The following is an 18,214-nucleotide window of genomic DNA, read 5'->3' as shown; positions in this document are numbered from 1 at the left end:
GAGGAAGTACATTACATTTTTTTCTACACATATGAATTCTTTGTCCTTTTTACTGACATTACCTTGAACACGGGTGTACAACGGGCATCCAGATTTCATATCCTAAAATTTCAGAATTTTTTGAAATTTTTCAATATGCCTTTTAATGCTATATTCATATAGGGATATTTAGCACCCGAGAGCCACAAATACTCTTCCACAAGTTTGCCTCTTGTTTGTTCAAACGGAGGGAGTCGTTGGTTATCTTTCTTGTTGGAAGTCTTGTACTCTTGTTAGTGTTCATCGCCCTTCGCCCCTTCCTGTCCAGTGTCGATGGTTGAATTTCTGTGCACAAGGACCTCTAAGGGGTTGTTTATCATTTTTCTTATCACGGGTGGTGTCTCTGTATTGTTAGGGCATCTCCAAGAGTCCAACACTGACTCGTAAATTTGCTCCGGCATGGGGACCAGTCCACGGATACCAATGTCGAAGGCGGACATCCAAAGTTATCTGCATATGACCGGTCCATTTCAAATGAATTTAAATGAAAATGAACAAACTTGATTCAAACATGAACAAAGCGGGCAATATTCATTTAAGCTAGGATAATTTTACATAAAATCGAACGATATTTGGTCCGGTGAACTAAAAAACTTGAAAAAAAAACTAAACCCTACACTACCATATACTTGACAGTGACCTGGTCGGCGGCTCCTCGATCATCGTCGTTGTCATCGGGCTTCGGGCGCGGAAGGGGGTGGCGTGGCGACAGGGCTTCCCGGCAGCCGCATGATGCTTGCGGATGATCCTCTCCACTTCCTCCTGCGTCGGGCGTAGTGCGGTCACGGCCACCGACGACATGGGTGGGGGTAGAGGGCGGCGGGCCTTGGAGGAGACGGTGTTGCCGGCGGCGATCTCGATGAGAGACCACTCCTGGACGTACTTGTCCATCTCCCGGTCGAGGCGGCGGAGACGGTGCTTTCTCGTCTCCGCCGTCGTAACGGTACGATCCAGGGCCCGGGTCCGTCGTGATGTGTGGCAGCGGGATGTCGGAGTCCGCGGACTCCGACCGGCGCATCGCGTTGCGCCTATCCTATCGTTGCCGCACCCTGTTGGCGTACTCCTGCGCCGTTAGGGTGCTCTCGGACGACGAACAGTAGCCGTCGCGGAGGTAGTGTCGAATGCGACTGCGCGCCTTCGCGGCAATCGCATTGGGCACGGACGGCGGTGAGCAACACTCCTAGGTCACGCGTCGGGGCGGTGCTGAGAGGGGCTCCTCCTTCACGCAACGTCCGAGTTGGACTCCGTGGTTGCACGGAGGAGATGCAAGCTCCGGCTTCACGGGGAGAAGCATCCCAGGCAGTGCCACTGGGCCATTCAGGTGGAGGACAGAGCGACGGAGCGTCAGCTCCATCTGCTGCTCCTACTCCTCGTCTGTGGCGGCGTACACCACGCCATGTGTCGCCGGTGTGGACTTCTGCTTTGGTGGCTTGTCCTCCTCGCCGTCGGAGGAGATGACAATCTCCGCCTTCATCAAGGAGCTGTCCGCCGACGAGGATGGTGACCCTGGAGTTCGAGACCGGCATCGCCACGATCCTCCGGAGCCCGCCCCGGAGCCACCACCTGCCGGCACCGAGGCGCACAACTTGCCCATCGCCGGAGTTGTGGAGGAATAGGGGGGAGGATGAGCAGAGCGATGTGAACGGTGCCGGAGCACGACTTATAAAGTCTCGGCCAGGCCATGCGAAAGGACGTTCAGCCGTTTCAATGCAACGCATCGGCCGGAGTTGGCTCTCGAAAGGTCGCGTCGGTCAACGCCATTCACAGTTCGCTCACATCAGGCGGCATGAATGCCGGCCGTTGCGTGCTCTGGACTGGCAAAGAGGGGGAGGTGCGGATGGGGTTGTTGGGTGGGCCACGGTTATGAGACGCGGACGTGGCAGCGGTCCAAACGCCCGTGAGGCTCCTCTATTTTATCTCCGGTTTGCAGGAAAAAGCAGCGTCCGGACCATCGAGCGGACCAATAAAGATCCGTGTTTGATGGCACCACAAATTTGAACCGCATAGTTTAGATGTACGCGGGCTATTTGAGGGTCGGCACTGCACTGGAGATGCTCCTGAGGCAGGTGTCCTCATGGATCCATTGGGTGTGCTGTCGTAATCCATCTTTATAATCCACCACGATTTAATGAACACCATGGATTCCTTTCAAGAAAAAAAGAAAGAAAATACAAAATACTCTCTCCGTTTGGAAATATTTGTCATTAAAATGGATAAAAGAAGATGTATTTAGATGTATTTTAGTTTTAGATACATATTTCTTTATCTATTTTGATAACAAGTATTTTCAGATAAAGGGAGTGGAAAACAAGTAGTAGTGCGTTCCACGTGCTGCCAATCATTCAGAGGAAGAATAGTCTTTTCCTTTCTTGAGCTACACTGGAAGAAGCGTTGATTAGCACTCTAGAGCTCAATCAATCCCCAGCCGCCACCTTCCATCCCCATCTCCGGCGAGGTCTCCCGCTCATCCATCCATCCCCGCCTCCGGCCGGCCGGCCAGCGATTCTCATCCGTCCCCATCTCAATCGCCATCTGTGGTGCCCGATTTGCGGACAAGCAGTGGCGAGAGGGCAGAGGCAAGGGGAACTGTTCTGTTCGCCGTTGCAAGAGGGACGGGGAGCCGGCCGGGCGGCGCAGCGACACCACGTCCACGCTCGTCTCCACGAGGTACTGAATCCATTTTCTCTTCTGCAAACTGAACCCGTTTCTTCCATTGCTGCTGCTCTGCTCTGCATAGTTCGATGCCACGTGCTTAGGAGCAGCAATGAGATGTTGTTCTGTAGACTAAAATGAAGCAGGTGATGGAACATTCATGTGCATATCTTGAACATTCACGCCAAGCTAACGCATGAAAGCTGGGAAGAGTAGATTTGTGAACGCAGCAATGCAAAAGAGATGAATAGCAAGAAACAGAGGAAGTTGGCCATGAATCAAGTTTGGTGTCCTGTCATTGTCTTATCCACTTTTTTTTCTTTGAAGAGGACTTATCGACTTAGTATTTTATACACTGACATAGCTATTGGTTTGGTCCATCAAATTAATCAAGTAAACCATTTTGGTTGTGCCATAATCAGCACACATTAGTTTTGGAAAGCTTGAAGGCTGGGAAGAGTAGATTTGTCAGATCAGTTTGATGTTGCCCTTTGGATGTCTAATTGTATTACTGATACTACTGTTGTTTAACACAGCTTTTTTTCAAGGAAGATCATGAATAGATGTATACTGGCAGGGCAGGTAGCGTGGTCAAGCTGCCTGCAGTGAATGTATTGAATGAACTACAAAATCTGTAAATCATGCATTTCTAATCCCTACCTAGTTGAAGGTGACGCAATAAAATGTACAAGCACAAGTTGTAGGAATTGCACCTAATGGATCATATCGTGGATGACTGTCCAGCAGCTGACTGTCCAGTAGTTTTCTCTTGTGCTTAGTTCTGCACTCAGCTTTATAAGTATATTTATTTACCATAATGTTGGCCTATTATGAAATGTAGGAGACTAGTTACTGAAGTCCCTCTGTTGGATCAAAGTCTCCCTCTGCAGTTAGTCTATCCTGTGGTTACTGAGTAATTGGAAAGCTGGATCTAGTGGTGCTCTGCTATAAAATCGCTAATGGGTTGCCGAGATACTGCAGCACTAAATGACCTTGAGCTCATGCTACTAGATGAAACGGCTGACCCAAAGGCCTTACCACTATCACTTCTGAAAGACATCACAAACGATTTCTCTAACGATCGACAAATCGGTAGGGGTGGCTTTGCATTGGTATATCAGGTAACACAACTTTGAAATGCCTAGTTGATTTGTGAACTCGACATGGTGCTGAAAAGGCATGTTTCTATCGCAGGGAGTACTTGAGAGTGGTACAGTCGCTGTGAAGAGATTGAGCGATATGTGTATGGATGAGAAGAAATTCCATGGAGAGGTTCAATGTTTGATGAAGGCAAGGCACAAAAACATAGTACGGTTTTTGGGATATTGTGCTGACACACAAGGGAATATGTTGAGCTACAACGGAAAATTAGTCATGGCAGATGTACGGCAAAGATTGCTTTGCTTCGAATACATGTCCAAAGGGAGTCTACGTGATTATATTAGTGGTAGGGACATGATTTTCTACACTATATTATTATTTTGGTCAAGTATCCCCAACATATGTTATAAATCATGTACCATGCCCTACCTACCATTGAAATATTAAAAAACCCAAGTGTCTTGAATTCTAAACTCACTTTCTCATGACCCCATATAGATGAGTCTTGCGGACTTGAATGGAGAAAGCGCTACCAAATTATCATCGGAATTTGCCAAGGTTTAAATTATCTCCATGAGAATCGTATTGTTCACTTAGATCTGAAACCAGAAAATGTACTCCTAGATGACAATATGGTACCAAAGATTACTGACTTTGGTCTCTCAAGGTATTTTGAGGAAAGGCAAACTAGCCAATCTATTACTTCAAATATTTCTGGTACACTGTAAGTTGTCTAAGTCTCTTCTAGTCTCATTTTTCTTTTGTCCTGAATGAATATATTTCATCCACCTTTTCTTTATGATGCAGGGGATATATTGCACCAGAACTCTACGATGGGGAAAAAATCACAATCCAGTCAGATATATATAGTCTTGGTATTATAATCATAGAGATACTAACAGGAAGGAAAGGGTGTCCCGACGTTGAAGTTGTAAGAATAGCTATTCCCGATATTTAATTAGAAAAGATTACTGTTAGTCACTTAGCTATTCTCATATGTAGACATGGAATTCACAGTAAACCAATAACTAAGCCAAAAAATACGGTTACTCTCCACTTTCAATGTAGAACAAGACAACCTTAACCACTAAAGTGTTGCCCCTCACATGTACATATTAATTCGCAACGAAATGTGCACCCAAGGATTCATTTTATCTCTAGGCTAGTTTTGTGAATATAGTTTAAGGGTTGAAAACTGTCATTCTTCTTTGGACATTATCTACTAGTATTAGCGATAACACAGTTAGTAATCAGGTAAAAAAACACAGTTAGTAATGTAAGAAATTATAGAAAAAAATTAGAACAACACTTCTTGGAGCATATCAAACCAGGTATAAATGTGTTTTACCGAAAAAGGCTTTCGCCCCGCTTTATATATAAAGCAAAGGTATAAATGTGTTTTAAGGTAAAAATAAAAATGAGCTTAGCCATATAAATGATTAATGGAGACTAAAACGTACACAATAACCAAGTATTTTTTACTGTACAAAATCAGATCTGTCTTTGGAGAAACCATTCACTTAAAGAACTATATGGAAAAACTGGACTAAAATAAAGGCAAAGAAGTACATATGCATCTTGATTATTACTTACATGAAGTACTTCACTTCATATTACCATTTTTTGTTATTGACCGTGAAAGTGCAATTTAAATGCTGATAGATGTGACTAGAAACCATTGGTCCAAACTTCACTTTTTGAAGGACTTTTGTCATTAGTTGATGGTTGAATATTGCAGGTACTTGAGAGATGGTGTGAAAGGTTGGGAAAATCACTAGAAGACACACATGTGGAACAAGTACGAGTTTGCACTGAAATAGGGATAGAGTGCAGTGACTTCAATCCAGCAAAGAGGCCTGTTAGTACACACAAGATAATCGAAAGGCTCAAGGAAACAGAAACTACAGATGAGGTGAGGTATTTTAATACAAAAAGATCTAACAGCTCCCGGGTGCCTAGGCACCCTCTTTGAACAGTAAATTCAAAAAAAATCTGAAACTTTGTGACATCAAAGATGGTCAAACTTTGTAGGTTCTTGCAAGTTTTCATGCCAAAATATCATGTACAGAAAGGTGTACAAACGAGTTTTCAGATTTCAGTGCTAAAAGTGCTCAAAACTTCAAACACTGAAATCTTTTTCGCATGTAGAGCTCCTCTAAAGGTTTTCTGGCATGAAATTTTCCAAGCACCTACAAAATTTAATCATCTTTGATGTTGCAAAGTTTCAGTTCATGTAGAGCTCCTCTAAAGGTTTTCTGTTCATATAGGGTGCCTAGGCACCCGGGAGCTGAAAAGGCACTCTCATTTTAAAATAGAATCGGCTGCCTGAATATGGTGTGAGAGGTGAAGTGGACATGGTTGTTGGTACATGTTATTATGCGTCCAAATTTTGGTGGAGCTGTGATACTATGCAACATCTAAACACAATGACAGCTTAGGATTTATTTATATCATTGACAAGAGATGCATCCATGCATCTTACCACAAAATCAGAAATTAAATTGTTAAGAACAAAGGGAAATGGGGAAATGTACAGTGATTAGTTTATAGAGTTACTAATTATAATATAGTTTGTCAATTTAGATATTGTTCACATCGAGCAAAATAAACATTACTGACTTTTTGTTTCATCATAGTTTTAGTTCCCCTTTTGTCCTATTTTTAGCCAAAAAGAATTGTCTTTGAAATTCAGCAACAATTCTGATGATGTAAAGTTTTAGTTAAATTCTTTGCTAATCTTGTTGCATGTTTCAACATCTAACACAAATGTGTAGTGGACAAAATTCTAGTGATAGTATATTAAATTATTGATTTGCTTGATGGGATATTTCAACAATTATATCCTTGTAAATATGCTTATATGATGAACCTGAGAACAATAGCTAGGGTAAGAATAGCTTAGGGCTCTAGGTCAAATTAAATATCGCCTCCATTGTTCTGAGCGACAAGTGCAATATCGTTGTTCTAGGAAACTCACTGAACTGCATGTATATTTAAAACTGATCAGGTAAGTTAGATGTCCCGCAATTAATTCAATAAAAAAGGACTTTAGTTAGAAATTCACCATGACATTAACAGCACAGGCTCTTCTTTTGCAGGTATCCAGTGTCTTATCCAGCACTGTACCCACCAAGCTATTTGTCCATCCGCATCTCCTCTGCTTTCCCTGCGTACCGAACAAGCTGATCCCAAGTTCGCTGAACCTTAGAAACTTCACAGATGAACATTTTGCATTTAGGCTTGTGGAATCCTATGCAGAAGAAACTGAGCGACGCTTTGCCAAATTGCCACTGTACGGAGTCGTGTCGCCGAGGTCAACACACACTCTTAGTTTGACACTCCAGGAACGGGACGAAAAATCCATTCATTTGGTCCTAGAGAGCAGTACATTTAAGGATGCACATATGCCAATGTACTGTAGCGAATTTAGAGGGGACAAATTTTTAGAAGAAACCAAAGAGAAAGGTAATATGGTGCAGCAAGTGATAGTGAAAGCTGTTGCTACTACTGCACAGCGAGAGATAACGTCTGAGGTGAGTTCGTCTTTGACAGAAAAGTCCCGGTACATACATTGGCCAGCATACACCCCTTGCTAAATCAATACAATGGCATATGCCTTAGTTTACCAGCATTTATTAAACATATCCTTTAATCTTTTTGGGGGCAAATATTGGCCAGTATAACTTTCTTGCTAAATTTTGTCATTTTTGTCTTTTCTATTCACTTGCATGATCGATATGGTCATGATCGCATTCCACTGGCCATCATTTGGCAGCTAATCCCAAATAAAACGAAGGTATGCATCTGTTTTGCACATCTCTCTGATTTGTATATTTATATTGTCCTAGACATTGCCATAACCTCATATTTAACAAACTTACTACTTTGCTTGCATGCTTTCTAGACATATATTTTATAAACACAACTTTGAGGTTGTCCCTGAATATTAATCACGGAATTGTTCAATCAGATATTATTCAAGAAGAGCCCATTCACGTCTCTGGACTGCCAAGATGTTAACCTAACCAAGCAATGGTGGGTCTATTATTTATTGAAAAACTATGTTACGCGAGTGGTCTTTTTACTACATCTTCGTTTTTGGATATTATTAAATGAAAATCTGTGTCACGCAACACGGATTATATATTATATTTTTCGTTGCCAAATATTCTTGAATACCAAATTAACAAATACATATAATTGGGATGAAAAAACTATACATAATTTAGGTAATCGACAAAAAATGTTTCTTTTTGAGAAGGATAAATAATAAAAATAAAATGCTTTCATTGAGAGTTGAACTCAAGACCTCCCGCTTACTAAACGGGTGCTCTAACCAACTGAGCTATGAAAGCTTCTCGTGCTATGCATATATAAGGGATTTTACTTGTGGGTGTCTTCTGATTTCATTCGAGTGTTGCAGGATAATAACAGGCCATACACGGGGATATGTTTGCATTTGGGACGGTCAAACACAGGCAAGTGATACATACTTACAGTGCAAAAATATAAGGACTAAAAGCACTATATTTCTTATCAACAGACTTATGCTACATCTATACTTAAGTACCATATGTAGGGCTAATGACAATACATACCATGTAAGGCTACTACCCAATTTGGGGGCTCAAATTGTCTACATCAGCAGTGTCGTCGGAGTAGTGAATTCACTTTGGCTTTAGGATTCCCCGAAACAAATAAATCTAATAATACAGAAACATACTACGTAAGATCGTGATTACCGAATCAATAACAACTGCTGCGTTACATAGGGAACTCGCATCAAGGTCATCGGGATTCAACTGCACCATCCCCATCCCAAATCTCATAATACCCACATAGGTTTTTCTTCTGCATTGACTAACAAAGTACTTTGCCTTTGCTCGCAGAGGAAAGTAGATTCGTTTAAAGTCTCCACCGACAAAGGCATGCAATTTGAGTTCTATTTTTTTAATTCTTTCTTGTTAAGTTCTTCAGCCGCGCCATATATACTGTATTACAAATAAAAAGATGATGACTCTGTCTGCAGTTGTTTTGGTTAAATTTATCGTACGAAAACAATGGTTTGTGGCTGGAGCCGAAGATGGCTTTATTCACATCTACAATTACGAAACTAAACGGCAGCAAGTCCCAAGTTTCACAGCTCATGCTGGAAAAATGACATCACTGGCCGTTCATCCAAGCAAACCGTACTTGATGTCATGGAGTTCTGATGAAATGAAGCTTTGGGATTGGGACAAAGCCTGGGAGTGCACACAAACATTCAAGTGCAAACACTTGGGTTATATTTGCCAAGTCATGTTTGACCCAAAAAACACCAACAGTTTTGTCACTGCCTCAGCCAATCACATGATAGATGTATGAGTTTCCTATTTTATTTCAACTAAAGTTTGACATTACATAAATATGTGTTTTTACTAGACCTTCATTGCGAAATCCAATGTTTGGTCCAGGTTTGGGATTTTGATTCTCCTCAATGTAAATACACACTCTCTGGGCACTGGGACAGAGTTAACTGCCTTGATTTCTTCACACATGACAATCAGCAGTATTTGATTACTGGCTCTAGTGATTGTAGCGCGAAGGTTTGCCATTTCTATTGATTTTTTTGCTAATACAGTATGTGTATAACATTTCTTATGATCCACCCTTTGTTTTGGCAAATCAGATATGGGACATGCACAGCAATATGTGTACTCATACACTACACGCTTCCATGTCTCCGGTTATGTCTGTCATGTTTCATCCCAATCTTCAGGTTCTAATTACAGGTTTAGAAGATGGCACTGTTTATTTGTGGAGTTCAACTAATTTCAGGTAATTGGTTCTTGTGCAACATGTGCACATGTTTTTAATTGCTGTTATTTTCATGGATTGCAGTACTAAATTTCTACAATCCCAGGCTTGAGAGGATCATTAACCCTCCTGTAATTGAACCCCCTGCTTGGGGTTTTGGATGGATATACAATATTTTTAGCAGCCCCGTAAGTGAACATGTTTGGGGTCTCGCATGTTCGATGAAGTCAAAAGGGTAATGAATACTTTTCCGGCTATTATTCTTATTATTACCGTCATGGAGAAATGCTTAGAAAGATTATTTGTTTTGGAGCGTTTACTGTGTATATTTTTAAAAGTGTAAAATGGACATACAAATGTTATCCTCCACAAATGTGAGTGTTAATTCCGATAAATACTAGGAAAATTCGGGTGCACAACAGCACGACTCGGTGAGGGAACAAGCTGTCTTTAATTCATTTGCTTATACTCAGCTTGCCATGTTGATCTTTGGTATTGTATATCTACATGGTTCCAAAAAAAAATTAGAACCATCCTCACTCTCAGCACTAAACCATGAGCCTATCCCTTGACCTTTTTTATATTTTTCCTGCTTCTTATATTATTTTCACTTCCTAATTCCATTATGATAAACTTGGGAAACATGGCAACTTTATCTGTTAGGTTTGTGTTTGGAAGAGGAGAGACGGTAGCAATGGTGGATGTCGGCAATGTAAATAATCAGGAAGAATCAAGTCATCACAGTGTACCACAGATAAGAGCTGACAAATCTACTCAGGTGAGCACATTAATGAAACAGACAATGTCATCTCTATATGCTTCATTTTAATCTGGAAACACTTAATAGCACATAGTTTTTATCCAACTTGTTTTGTCAATAAATTCTTTAAAAAATGCTGATCTGTCATCGATTCGTTAACCACATAAATAAATTATTCTTGTCCAGTTGATCGACAACAGTGGGCTACTTGAAGTGCACCCGTCTGACCTCCGCTTCCCCTTGCAACCACACAAGTCAACCACGTGCTCACTGGACCTAACAAACCACACATATGAGCGCGTGGCATTTAGGCTTGTACAGAAGAATAAGAGCCACTCGTTCGGGGAAGAAGAAGATTCACTTTTATCAAATGTGCCGATTTATGGATTTATAGCTTCCAGGTCCACGTACACTCTAGTCGTGACAACAAAAGAGTGGCCAGATCAAGGAGATGACACAAGCTTGGATCTGCTTCTGCAGAGCAGTATATCGGGGGACAAGTTCATCGTCCCATTCGAAAACGAGACTGAGTGTGTTGATCTATTTGAGGAATTAAAAGAGATGGGGAATGTGGTGCATGAATTGACACTGAAAGCTGTTTTTTATGCACAAGAAGAGGTGACACGCGAGGTTAGTTCCCAGATGTTCTTTTCCTAACATGTACGTTTCGAAACAAAGTGGTTGGGCCAAAAGAATAAAGTAAGACAGTCTTGCCTATCCAATGCAATCAGTTTGTCATTGGTTTTACATGGAACTACATACGATGTATGATCAGATCAGATCAGCCACGAAGAAAGTTGATGCACTTGGATTCGGCAATAGGCTGGTGTGCCTAGATGCACATCCAACAGAGACATGGTGAGTGCATATATACCACATAACACAATCTGGGCATTGAAATAATCTTTTGATCAGGTGAATTTGTTATCGTACAATAAATTTCTTATGGCCTTGCAGGATCTTAACATGCAAGTTTTTTGGAGATGTTCACATGTGGGATCTTGTCTCTCAGGCAAGTTCTGTTGGTATAGTTACTAGCATGTGCTTCTATTTATATTTGGCCATGGCCGTCATTTATGACCGTCTTTTTCTCCTTGTATATGTGTATCTTTTCTTTCCTCCTGAAAGTGAACATGAAAATGTGTGTAGGCCTGTTTTGGATTGCGTCGGACTAACAAAATCGTTTGTATTGTATTGTACATGTATCGACAGGAAAAGAAGGCCCTCTATTCTTTTCATGTCTACCAGAATGGAACAAGAGGCATGTTTCCAGCTTACTTACTCCTCTGTTAACCATATTTTTTTCTTCATGCACTGCCATGGTAATAGTGGCACATTAATCAAATTTCAGGGCTATCAGCGACAGTTAGATTCCTTAAATTTATCGCACGGAAGCAATGGTTTCTGGCTGGTGCAGACGATGGCTTCATCCATGTGTGCACCTACGGAACAGAGATAGTACAACAGATCACGAGTTTCAGAGCTGGTTCTTCCAGTGTCACAGCAATGACCATCCATCCAACCCAGCCATATGTGCTGTCCTCAGCTTATGAAAGCCCGATTAGGCTTTGGAACTGGGAAGAGGGCTGGCAGTGCACACGAACTTTCGACGATGAACGCTCTGGAACTGTCCGACAGATCACCTTCAACCCAAAGGATGCCAACTGTTTTGCTAGCGCGTCCGAAGATCAGACAGTAAAGGCATGCTTCCTTTTCCTTTGCACTAACCAAAACATAATACGCAATGAAACACTAGTTTTAATATTAGACCTTGATTGCGAACTTGATATTATGCACGCTTGGTGTCCAGGTTTGGAACCTTGACTCCCCAAAATCTAGCTACACTCTGTTTGGGCATTTGGCTCAAGTGAACTGCCTTGATTTCTTCGCACATGCTGATCAACAGTATCTGATTTCTGGCTCAGATGACTTGACCGCCAGGGTATGATGCTTGCATTCTAAAAGATGTATTCTGTTTTATATATCTGATATGCATAACATTGCTGCTTGATTTTGTCAATTCAGATATGGGACCTAGAGAACAGGGTGTGTGTCTATACAATAAGAGCTCTCATGGCTCCGGTTCTTTCAGTTCTATGTCTTCTTCCTGATCATCCATATCTAACTATAGGCTTAAAAGATGGCACTCTTCATTTGTTCAGCTCCGCTAATTTTAGGTAACTTAGCACCAAAGTTCATGCCATCGTTGTTGCTCTAGTAGTTACCGTTTGCTTCTCCTTTCTCTTTCAAGTGACCGCTTCATATTCTCCAGGCTTGTGAGGATCATTGACTTAGGCTGTAGCAAAGTTCGCAGTGTCAATCTGATGGGATCAGTAAGGTAACAATTCACCTGCCATTCTCTTCATCTTCTTCAATCTTGTTGTCTGCCTTGGACTTGGAGTATTGCTATCATGCTTTACTTTTCTGAAAATTAACATATGTGTATGCCTTTGCTTGAATGTAAATATAGAGTTTGTTCAGCATGCTCCAAACTTTATATCTGTTCGACCGTGCATATCACATTTATAGCATTAGTTATCATTACCTATGATGCGAAAACATGCGAGTAAGACCCTAATTTTAATGATAGGGTTGTGATTGAACAAGAGGGGGCAGTGTCAATCATGGATATAGACCCTGAACAACAAGGTGGGATTATCAGTGAAGTGGGGGCTAACATGGTTGATGCAGTGAGATTGGATGTTGCTTCGGAAGCACAACTAGACATCTTCCAAGAACACAAAGAGGATTTGTCAAGCACAACTAGACATCTTCCAAGAACACAAAGAGGATTTGTCAGGTGCAGTGTCAGGGACAGGAAATACGAATTCCACACAGGCGTGAGGTGAGCACCTATCTTAGTTTTCTAAAGAAAGGCCATTTCGCCAAATGTTACTGTATTCCAGTATATCAGACTTCTTTCTTGGTTGCACGAATTCTTGCCTTTACTGTCATTGTTTATCTGTTTTCCACTATGCTTGTTCATTACAGTGCCAAACTTAATTACGTTGTAACGCACAACTGATATGTCTATTTTTCTGTAGGAATGCAATGGGATATAACAATAGATTAGTGCTTACAGAATTTCGCCCACAGAGAAAAGAAATTAGAAAGTGATTACACCAGCATGAGTAACAGAATGAAAGCTAAATCTATTTGTGCGAAAACAGATGGACAAAGAGCAGAAAATAAAAACTGTGGGTGGATGTTGGAGAATCCTCTCCACTGATTTTTTGTTGTTGTGAAACTGATAGTCTCTGCACTGATATATACATTGCATATATTGCTTGGTAAAATTTTGGACAGATGGAGAACTTGTGTGCTTTTCATCAATTTCTTACAAGAATAGGAAATTACAGGCAAGACACTGAAACCGCAGTTTTGTCTAGTGGACACGTGCTTATGCCAACTCAAGCTCTATCTATGTTGTGAAATTTGGTTGGCAAGGTCGTTTGCTTACTACTACCTCTGTAAACAAATACTTAGTGACCTAAAATGTCTTATATTTGTTTACAGAGGGAGTACTAATGTGTGCATTGCTTTATGATAGACACAAACATTACATGCATCACTACATGGAACAACTCACCATTCTGAAAATAGATACCGGCAAGAACTCAGCTTAGCTGGCCCAACAGGGCTGATGGCATTCAAGCAAAGGCATACACAAGTGGGAATTTCCATTATAGAACTTGGCTTGTATATTCCAATGATGGGCTTCCTCAAATGCCTGAGGTCTTCATGAGCAAGCAAGTTGGATGCACACCCACTTAGTTTCAGTTTGAGCTTTCATACACTTATAGCTCTAGTGCATCCGTTGCATGGCAATCCCTACTCATATGTTAATTTTCATCATTTATCGTAGTCACACGGCAAGGGCATGTTTAGTTTCCCTGCACACTTGTGACAAAAGTTAACTAGCAACTAAGACTATGACAAGTGGGGTATGTGATTAATGAAATGTGGCAAGCTACAACTGTGGCTACAACCAAACGCTTGCCACAATTATGGCAGAAAAGTGTGGCCAACTATGGATGCCAACCAGACATGCCCTAAATAATTCAACGATAGTTTGTTGCACTATATATTGAAGTTCATTGTTGCAGCTTCACAAAATCAAATAGCCTCCATAGTAGAATGCTGAAAACTGTAACAAAAAAAAATCCATCTCTCATACCACTCTTATGGCTGGTTGGATGCAGAAGCTTGGTTTTAGTTAGCTTCATGTACAGGAGGATAGTGAGTGGCATTGATTTTGTAGAAATGTGATGCATTGGAAACATGAGTTCAAGTCAAAACAGACTAACTTGAGTTCAACTTAAAAACATGATGAGAATTTCCAGCCATTTATCTCGGGAACTCAAAGATGGATAAGCTAAAGCAGTGTGAATATCTACAAGATGATCATGTCCGGGAAGAATGTCATCCCGAGTAAAATATTGTGATTGTCATGCAAGAACAAATTTTGGTTTGTACAAGAATTGCACTGTGTGTCCCAAATTTGTCTTACTGAAGGAATGTATTCCAAAACGGTTTCTTACATAAGACTTTTTTCAGTGCAAGGATTGAGACTTTTTCTTTTATTGATTCTTACACTTTTTACACTAAAAACTAATCTTGTGCGACTGATAAGATTGTCCAAAATCAAATAACTTCTCCACACTGAATAATTAGCTACATGGTGTAATATAATCGACTCATATGACAGCTAAAAATATGTGTGTACGTGAAGTAGCCTGACAATTTCACAAACGTCCTCTTAGCAGGAATGCATGTGTAAATGTGTACTGCAGCACTATGACAGTCTTTAATAGTACGTAGATACATTCAAGTTTAAACAATAAAGAATCCAACTTCCATGGTGAAGATTGTTTCGGATACCAATTTCAATGCTAGTTCTCTAGTGAGATATTGCAAATTCACTTCAAGAGAATCAAGTTACAAACATATTTGATGTCACTGGGATTGTAGAGTTACTATCTTCTGTCATGGTGTTTCTTTGAAAATAAGCGCAAGTTCACAGTTTGTCGACGCCATTCGTTTATTGGGACCTAATTCAAGATGAATATTGAGTACTTAGTAAGCCGAGGGGTACAAACGAGGAACACAAGCTGAAGTAATATGGTCAATACTGAAATGCTTACAGCTGGAAATCCGCCATAGTCACCGGGCTCCTGAATGTCCTTTGTCGCTAAACTATTTGCAGCGAGTCTAACCTGCAATTAGACCAAGGAAAATAAATTAATGAGGGTGGTGGAAAAAATTGTGGGCAATCAAATATAATGTTGTCATCTAGGTCTTGGTCAAATGTTTGGACCAGTGTTATCTGGATGCTTGCCATGACTACCAACAGGAAAGAAATGCATGTTTTGCCTGAACATTTGTTTGCTATCACCACTGGATATGAACATGAAGTCGTACATGGATTTGCTATATCACGGTCAGTTGCTCAACAAGAAGAGAAAAGGTAGACATGTTCTCCCTGCAACCTGCATTACTTGTGAAGCGCTATCGGGCACTAGAGTACGCTGAGCAATGCAGCTAGGTTGTAGCACACGACAACACAGAGTTGCATGGAAATTACAAACATTGTGGAGTAAAAATAAAGCAAGGTCAAAAGATCAGAGCTGAGAAAACAGCACCTTTGAAGCAATGGAGACATGATCCCGGATGGCCACCCTACCACCTAATACTACGTAGTCACCCAACCTGTGTGTACAGAATAGGACAAATCTCAAAAGACACACATGACGAATTATATGACACAACTAAAAGGAATGAACACTTCATCCATGAGATGAAGGTATACGCACGTTGCAGAACCTGCGATCCCTACTTGTCCACAAATCATGCAGCACTTTCCTATCACCACATTGTGACCTATCTGCAAGAGGGATGTCAATTCACAAAAAAGGAGAGAAGAGCCTGAATCTGATAAATAAAGCAAGGGAGAGAATACCTGAACCAGATTATCAATCTTGGTGTCATCTCCAATCATTGTGTCTCTCCAACTGCAGTTAACAAATATTGATCGAAGTTGTCAGCAAGAATCAGCTGCAGTCAAATGTATAATGATGGGTACATAGTTCGTTAGATATATTCAGATCAATTATGGACTAGCCAACAGAGGCCTTTAAGCCAAGCTAAGCATTCTCTGGACATTACCACGCTGACTCTGCGAGCTTTGAACTACCGAACATTGACAAATTTAGAAAGGAATAGAAAGGTGACAAGTTACCTGCCTCTGTCAATGCATGTATTTGCACCAATTTCCACATTGTCTCCAATTCTTGCATAAAGCTCCTAACAAATACAAAGTTTTTTTTTTCTATGAGGGCTTCTATTTTGATTTGATATGCATAAAAAATGTCAAATTACGAAATACAGTCAGTCGGTCAGTAGGTGCTACTTAGCGAAAGATAGTATTTCTTCCATGTCACATTGTAACAGTATTGAACATTTGTTTTAACATATGTTAACAGAGAATTTCTTCACCACTCAACCCAATAATTATGTCACAACCGTTCAACCTTAGTAATACTGAGTAGTTATTTATAATCTTCACCAACAGTTCACCATGAATTTAATCTCCAGCGAGTGATAGTGGTGAGGACTAACCTGTGGTTTCTTCTTGACCTGTCCATCCTGGTCCACAAAGAAACCAAAACCTGAAAGAAATACATCAGTAATTGGCACCCACATATCATCAGAAACCCAGTCCTATTGTTTGACAGCTATTTATAAACCAATATTTGCCATTCAGCTACCATAGCAGAAAAAGAAAGGAAATTCAAAAATTTGATAATAAACAGCTCAGAATAAGCTTTGATACCCAAGAGGCTTAATACAACTGGAATGCTGCAATCAGCTCACAAGCTTCCACAGTTAGTATTCCTAGTACACCATATCATGTGCAAGTAATACAACCGGCATGGTGCGATCACGTGCAAGTATCTGAAATAATGTAACATGTTCTTCCCAGTGTTGGAGAACATACAACATATCATGTCCACTGCATGACGTATTTGCGATACTCGGTGAATAAATGCTCACCATCTTGACCGATGCAGGCGCCATTGTGGATAGTGCAGAACTCGCCCACCGAGCAGTTGCTCAAGACAACATTGTACCTGGAACATAATGATACCAAAATCATTTCCATAACCAAACAGAGTTTGCTCTGTTTCAACACTGATGACGCCGGAGAAACACCGTACCCGATCCTGGTGGACTGCCCCACGGACACCGAAGGCCCGACCACGGTCCCAGACCCGACGACGACCTCCTTGCCAATCACAGCGCCGGAGTGCACGACGGCGCCGGCCTCCACCACCGCGGAGGGGTCAACGGACGCCGCCCGGTGCAGAACGCCCCCGCCGTTACGCCACGGCATGAACTCCGCCGCCGTCTCAGCATCTGGTTCACGCCATTCAGTAAGCCAACAGGGTCATACATACACACCACACATCTCTAGAAGCATTTCTGGGAGAAACTGAACCAAGCGTCTGGATCCGGTGGTCGGTTATTACCGGATGATGAAGCTGCGGGCACGCCGGCCCCGAGGAACCGCGCGAGCCGGCCGGCGCCGCGCGGCGTCCGCAGCAGCAGCGCGGTTCTTGGCAGGATGGCTGCCATCAGTAATCCCCTCTTGCTGTTGAACCTTGCAGAGGTTCTGTGCAAGACCAGGATGGTGAACTTGCAGTGTGGCAGAACGCGAAACCGAGCTCCTACGACCTCGGCGGCAGAGGAGAAGAGGAGGCGGCGGCGGTGGCGGAAAATGCAGCGACGACCGGACGGAGGAGGAGGAGGTGGCGACTGGGCCCGGGCCTTCCCATTCTGACGCGCTCGCATACCTAAGGTCTCTAG

The 18,214-nt window shown here is 41.7% G+C and overlaps 2 protein-coding genes and 1 non-coding gene across 4 annotated transcripts; 1 reads left to right on the top strand and 2 right to left on the bottom strand.

The window, feature by feature from the left end:
• The first annotated feature begins 2,384 nt into the window (after positions 1-2,384).
• Positions 2,385-13,653, top strand: LOC123104856 (uncharacterized). 2 transcript variants are annotated; one of them, XM_044526772.1, is made up of 26 exons: positions 2,385-2,706; positions 3,533-3,812; positions 3,886-4,138; positions 4,291-4,516; positions 4,600-4,723; positions 5,531-5,704; positions 6,891-7,325; positions 7,568-7,588; positions 7,763-7,827; positions 8,216-8,270; positions 8,682-8,718; positions 8,822-9,150; positions 9,246-9,377; positions 9,461-9,609; positions 9,695-9,823; positions 10,252-10,366; positions 10,535-10,978; positions 11,124-11,206; positions 11,306-11,360; positions 11,561-11,609; positions 11,700-12,049; positions 12,159-12,290; positions 12,374-12,525; positions 12,621-12,686; positions 12,939-13,193; positions 13,393-13,653. In XM_044526772.1, the coding sequence occupies exons 2-26, from the start codon at positions 3,651-3,653 to the stop codon at positions 13,463-13,465; spliced, it is 4,065 nt and encodes a 1,354-aa protein (XP_044382707.1). In that variant the 5' UTR covers positions 2,385-2,706; positions 3,533-3,650; the 3' UTR covers positions 13,466-13,653. The 2 variants fall into 2 exon arrangements, with proteins under 2 accessions (XP_044382707.1, XP_044382708.1); XM_044526773.1 differs by lacking the exons at positions 2,385-2,706; positions 3,533-3,812 and having other exon boundaries at positions 4,291-4,350; positions 4,460-4,516.
• Positions 8,074-8,147, bottom strand: TRNAT-AGU (transfer RNA threonine (anticodon AGU)). The gene has a single exon. It is a non-coding gene; the product is annotated as a tRNA-Thr (tRNA).
• Positions 13,654-15,107: 1,454 nt separating the features above from the next.
• LOC123104858 (probable UDP-3-O-acylglucosamine N-acyltransferase 2, mitochondrial) lies at positions 15,108-18,214 on the bottom strand. Its single transcript, XM_044526774.1, has 10 exons — positions 17,878-18,214; positions 17,566-17,764; positions 17,402-17,478; positions 16,967-17,016; positions 16,587-16,651; positions 16,308-16,359; positions 16,162-16,232; positions 15,991-16,057; positions 15,493-15,564; positions 15,108-15,399 (listed from the first exon to the last, which is right to left on the bottom strand). Exons 1-10 carry the CDS (start codon positions 18,197-18,199, stop codon positions 15,325-15,327), a joined length of 1,050 nt encoding a protein of 349 aa, XP_044382709.1. The 5' UTR covers positions 18,200-18,214; the 3' UTR covers positions 15,108-15,324.

Source organism: Triticum aestivum, chromosome 5A (genome assembly GCF_018294505.1).
Source record: "Triticum aestivum cultivar Chinese Spring chromosome 5A, IWGSC CS RefSeq v2.1, whole genome shotgun sequence".
Taxonomy (NCBI): Eukaryota; Viridiplantae; Streptophyta; class Magnoliopsida; order Poales; family Poaceae; genus Triticum; species Triticum aestivum.
This window is presented reverse-complemented; position numbering and strand designations above follow the sequence as displayed.

Bases quoted from the DNA above. Each gene is read 5' to 3' on its own strand.
- LOC123104856 (XM_044526772.1), top strand. From the start codon at position 3,651: ATGGGTTGCCGAGATACTGCAGCACTAAATGACCTTGAGCTCATGCTA. The intron at 4,517-4,599 runs GTAAGTTGTCTA...TTTATGATGCAG, and splicing joins TCAAATATTTCTGGTACACT to GGGATATATTGCACCAGAAC. The intron at 8,271-8,681 runs GCAAGTGATACA...CTTTGCTCGCAG, and splicing joins TTTGGGACGGTCAAACACAG to AGGAAAGTAGATTCGTTTAA.
- LOC123104858 (XM_044526774.1), bottom strand. From the start codon at position 18,199: ATGCGAGCGCGTCAGAATGGGAAGGCCCGGGCCCAGTCGCCACCTCCT. The intron at 16,233-16,307 runs GTATTCTCTCCC...TCCCTCTTGCAG, and splicing joins AGATTGATAATCTGGTTCAG to ATAGGTCACAATGTGGTGAT. The intron at 15,400-15,492 runs GTAAGCATTTCA...ATCTTGAATTAG, and splicing joins ACTATGGCGGATTTCCAGCT to GTCCCAATAAACGAATGGCG.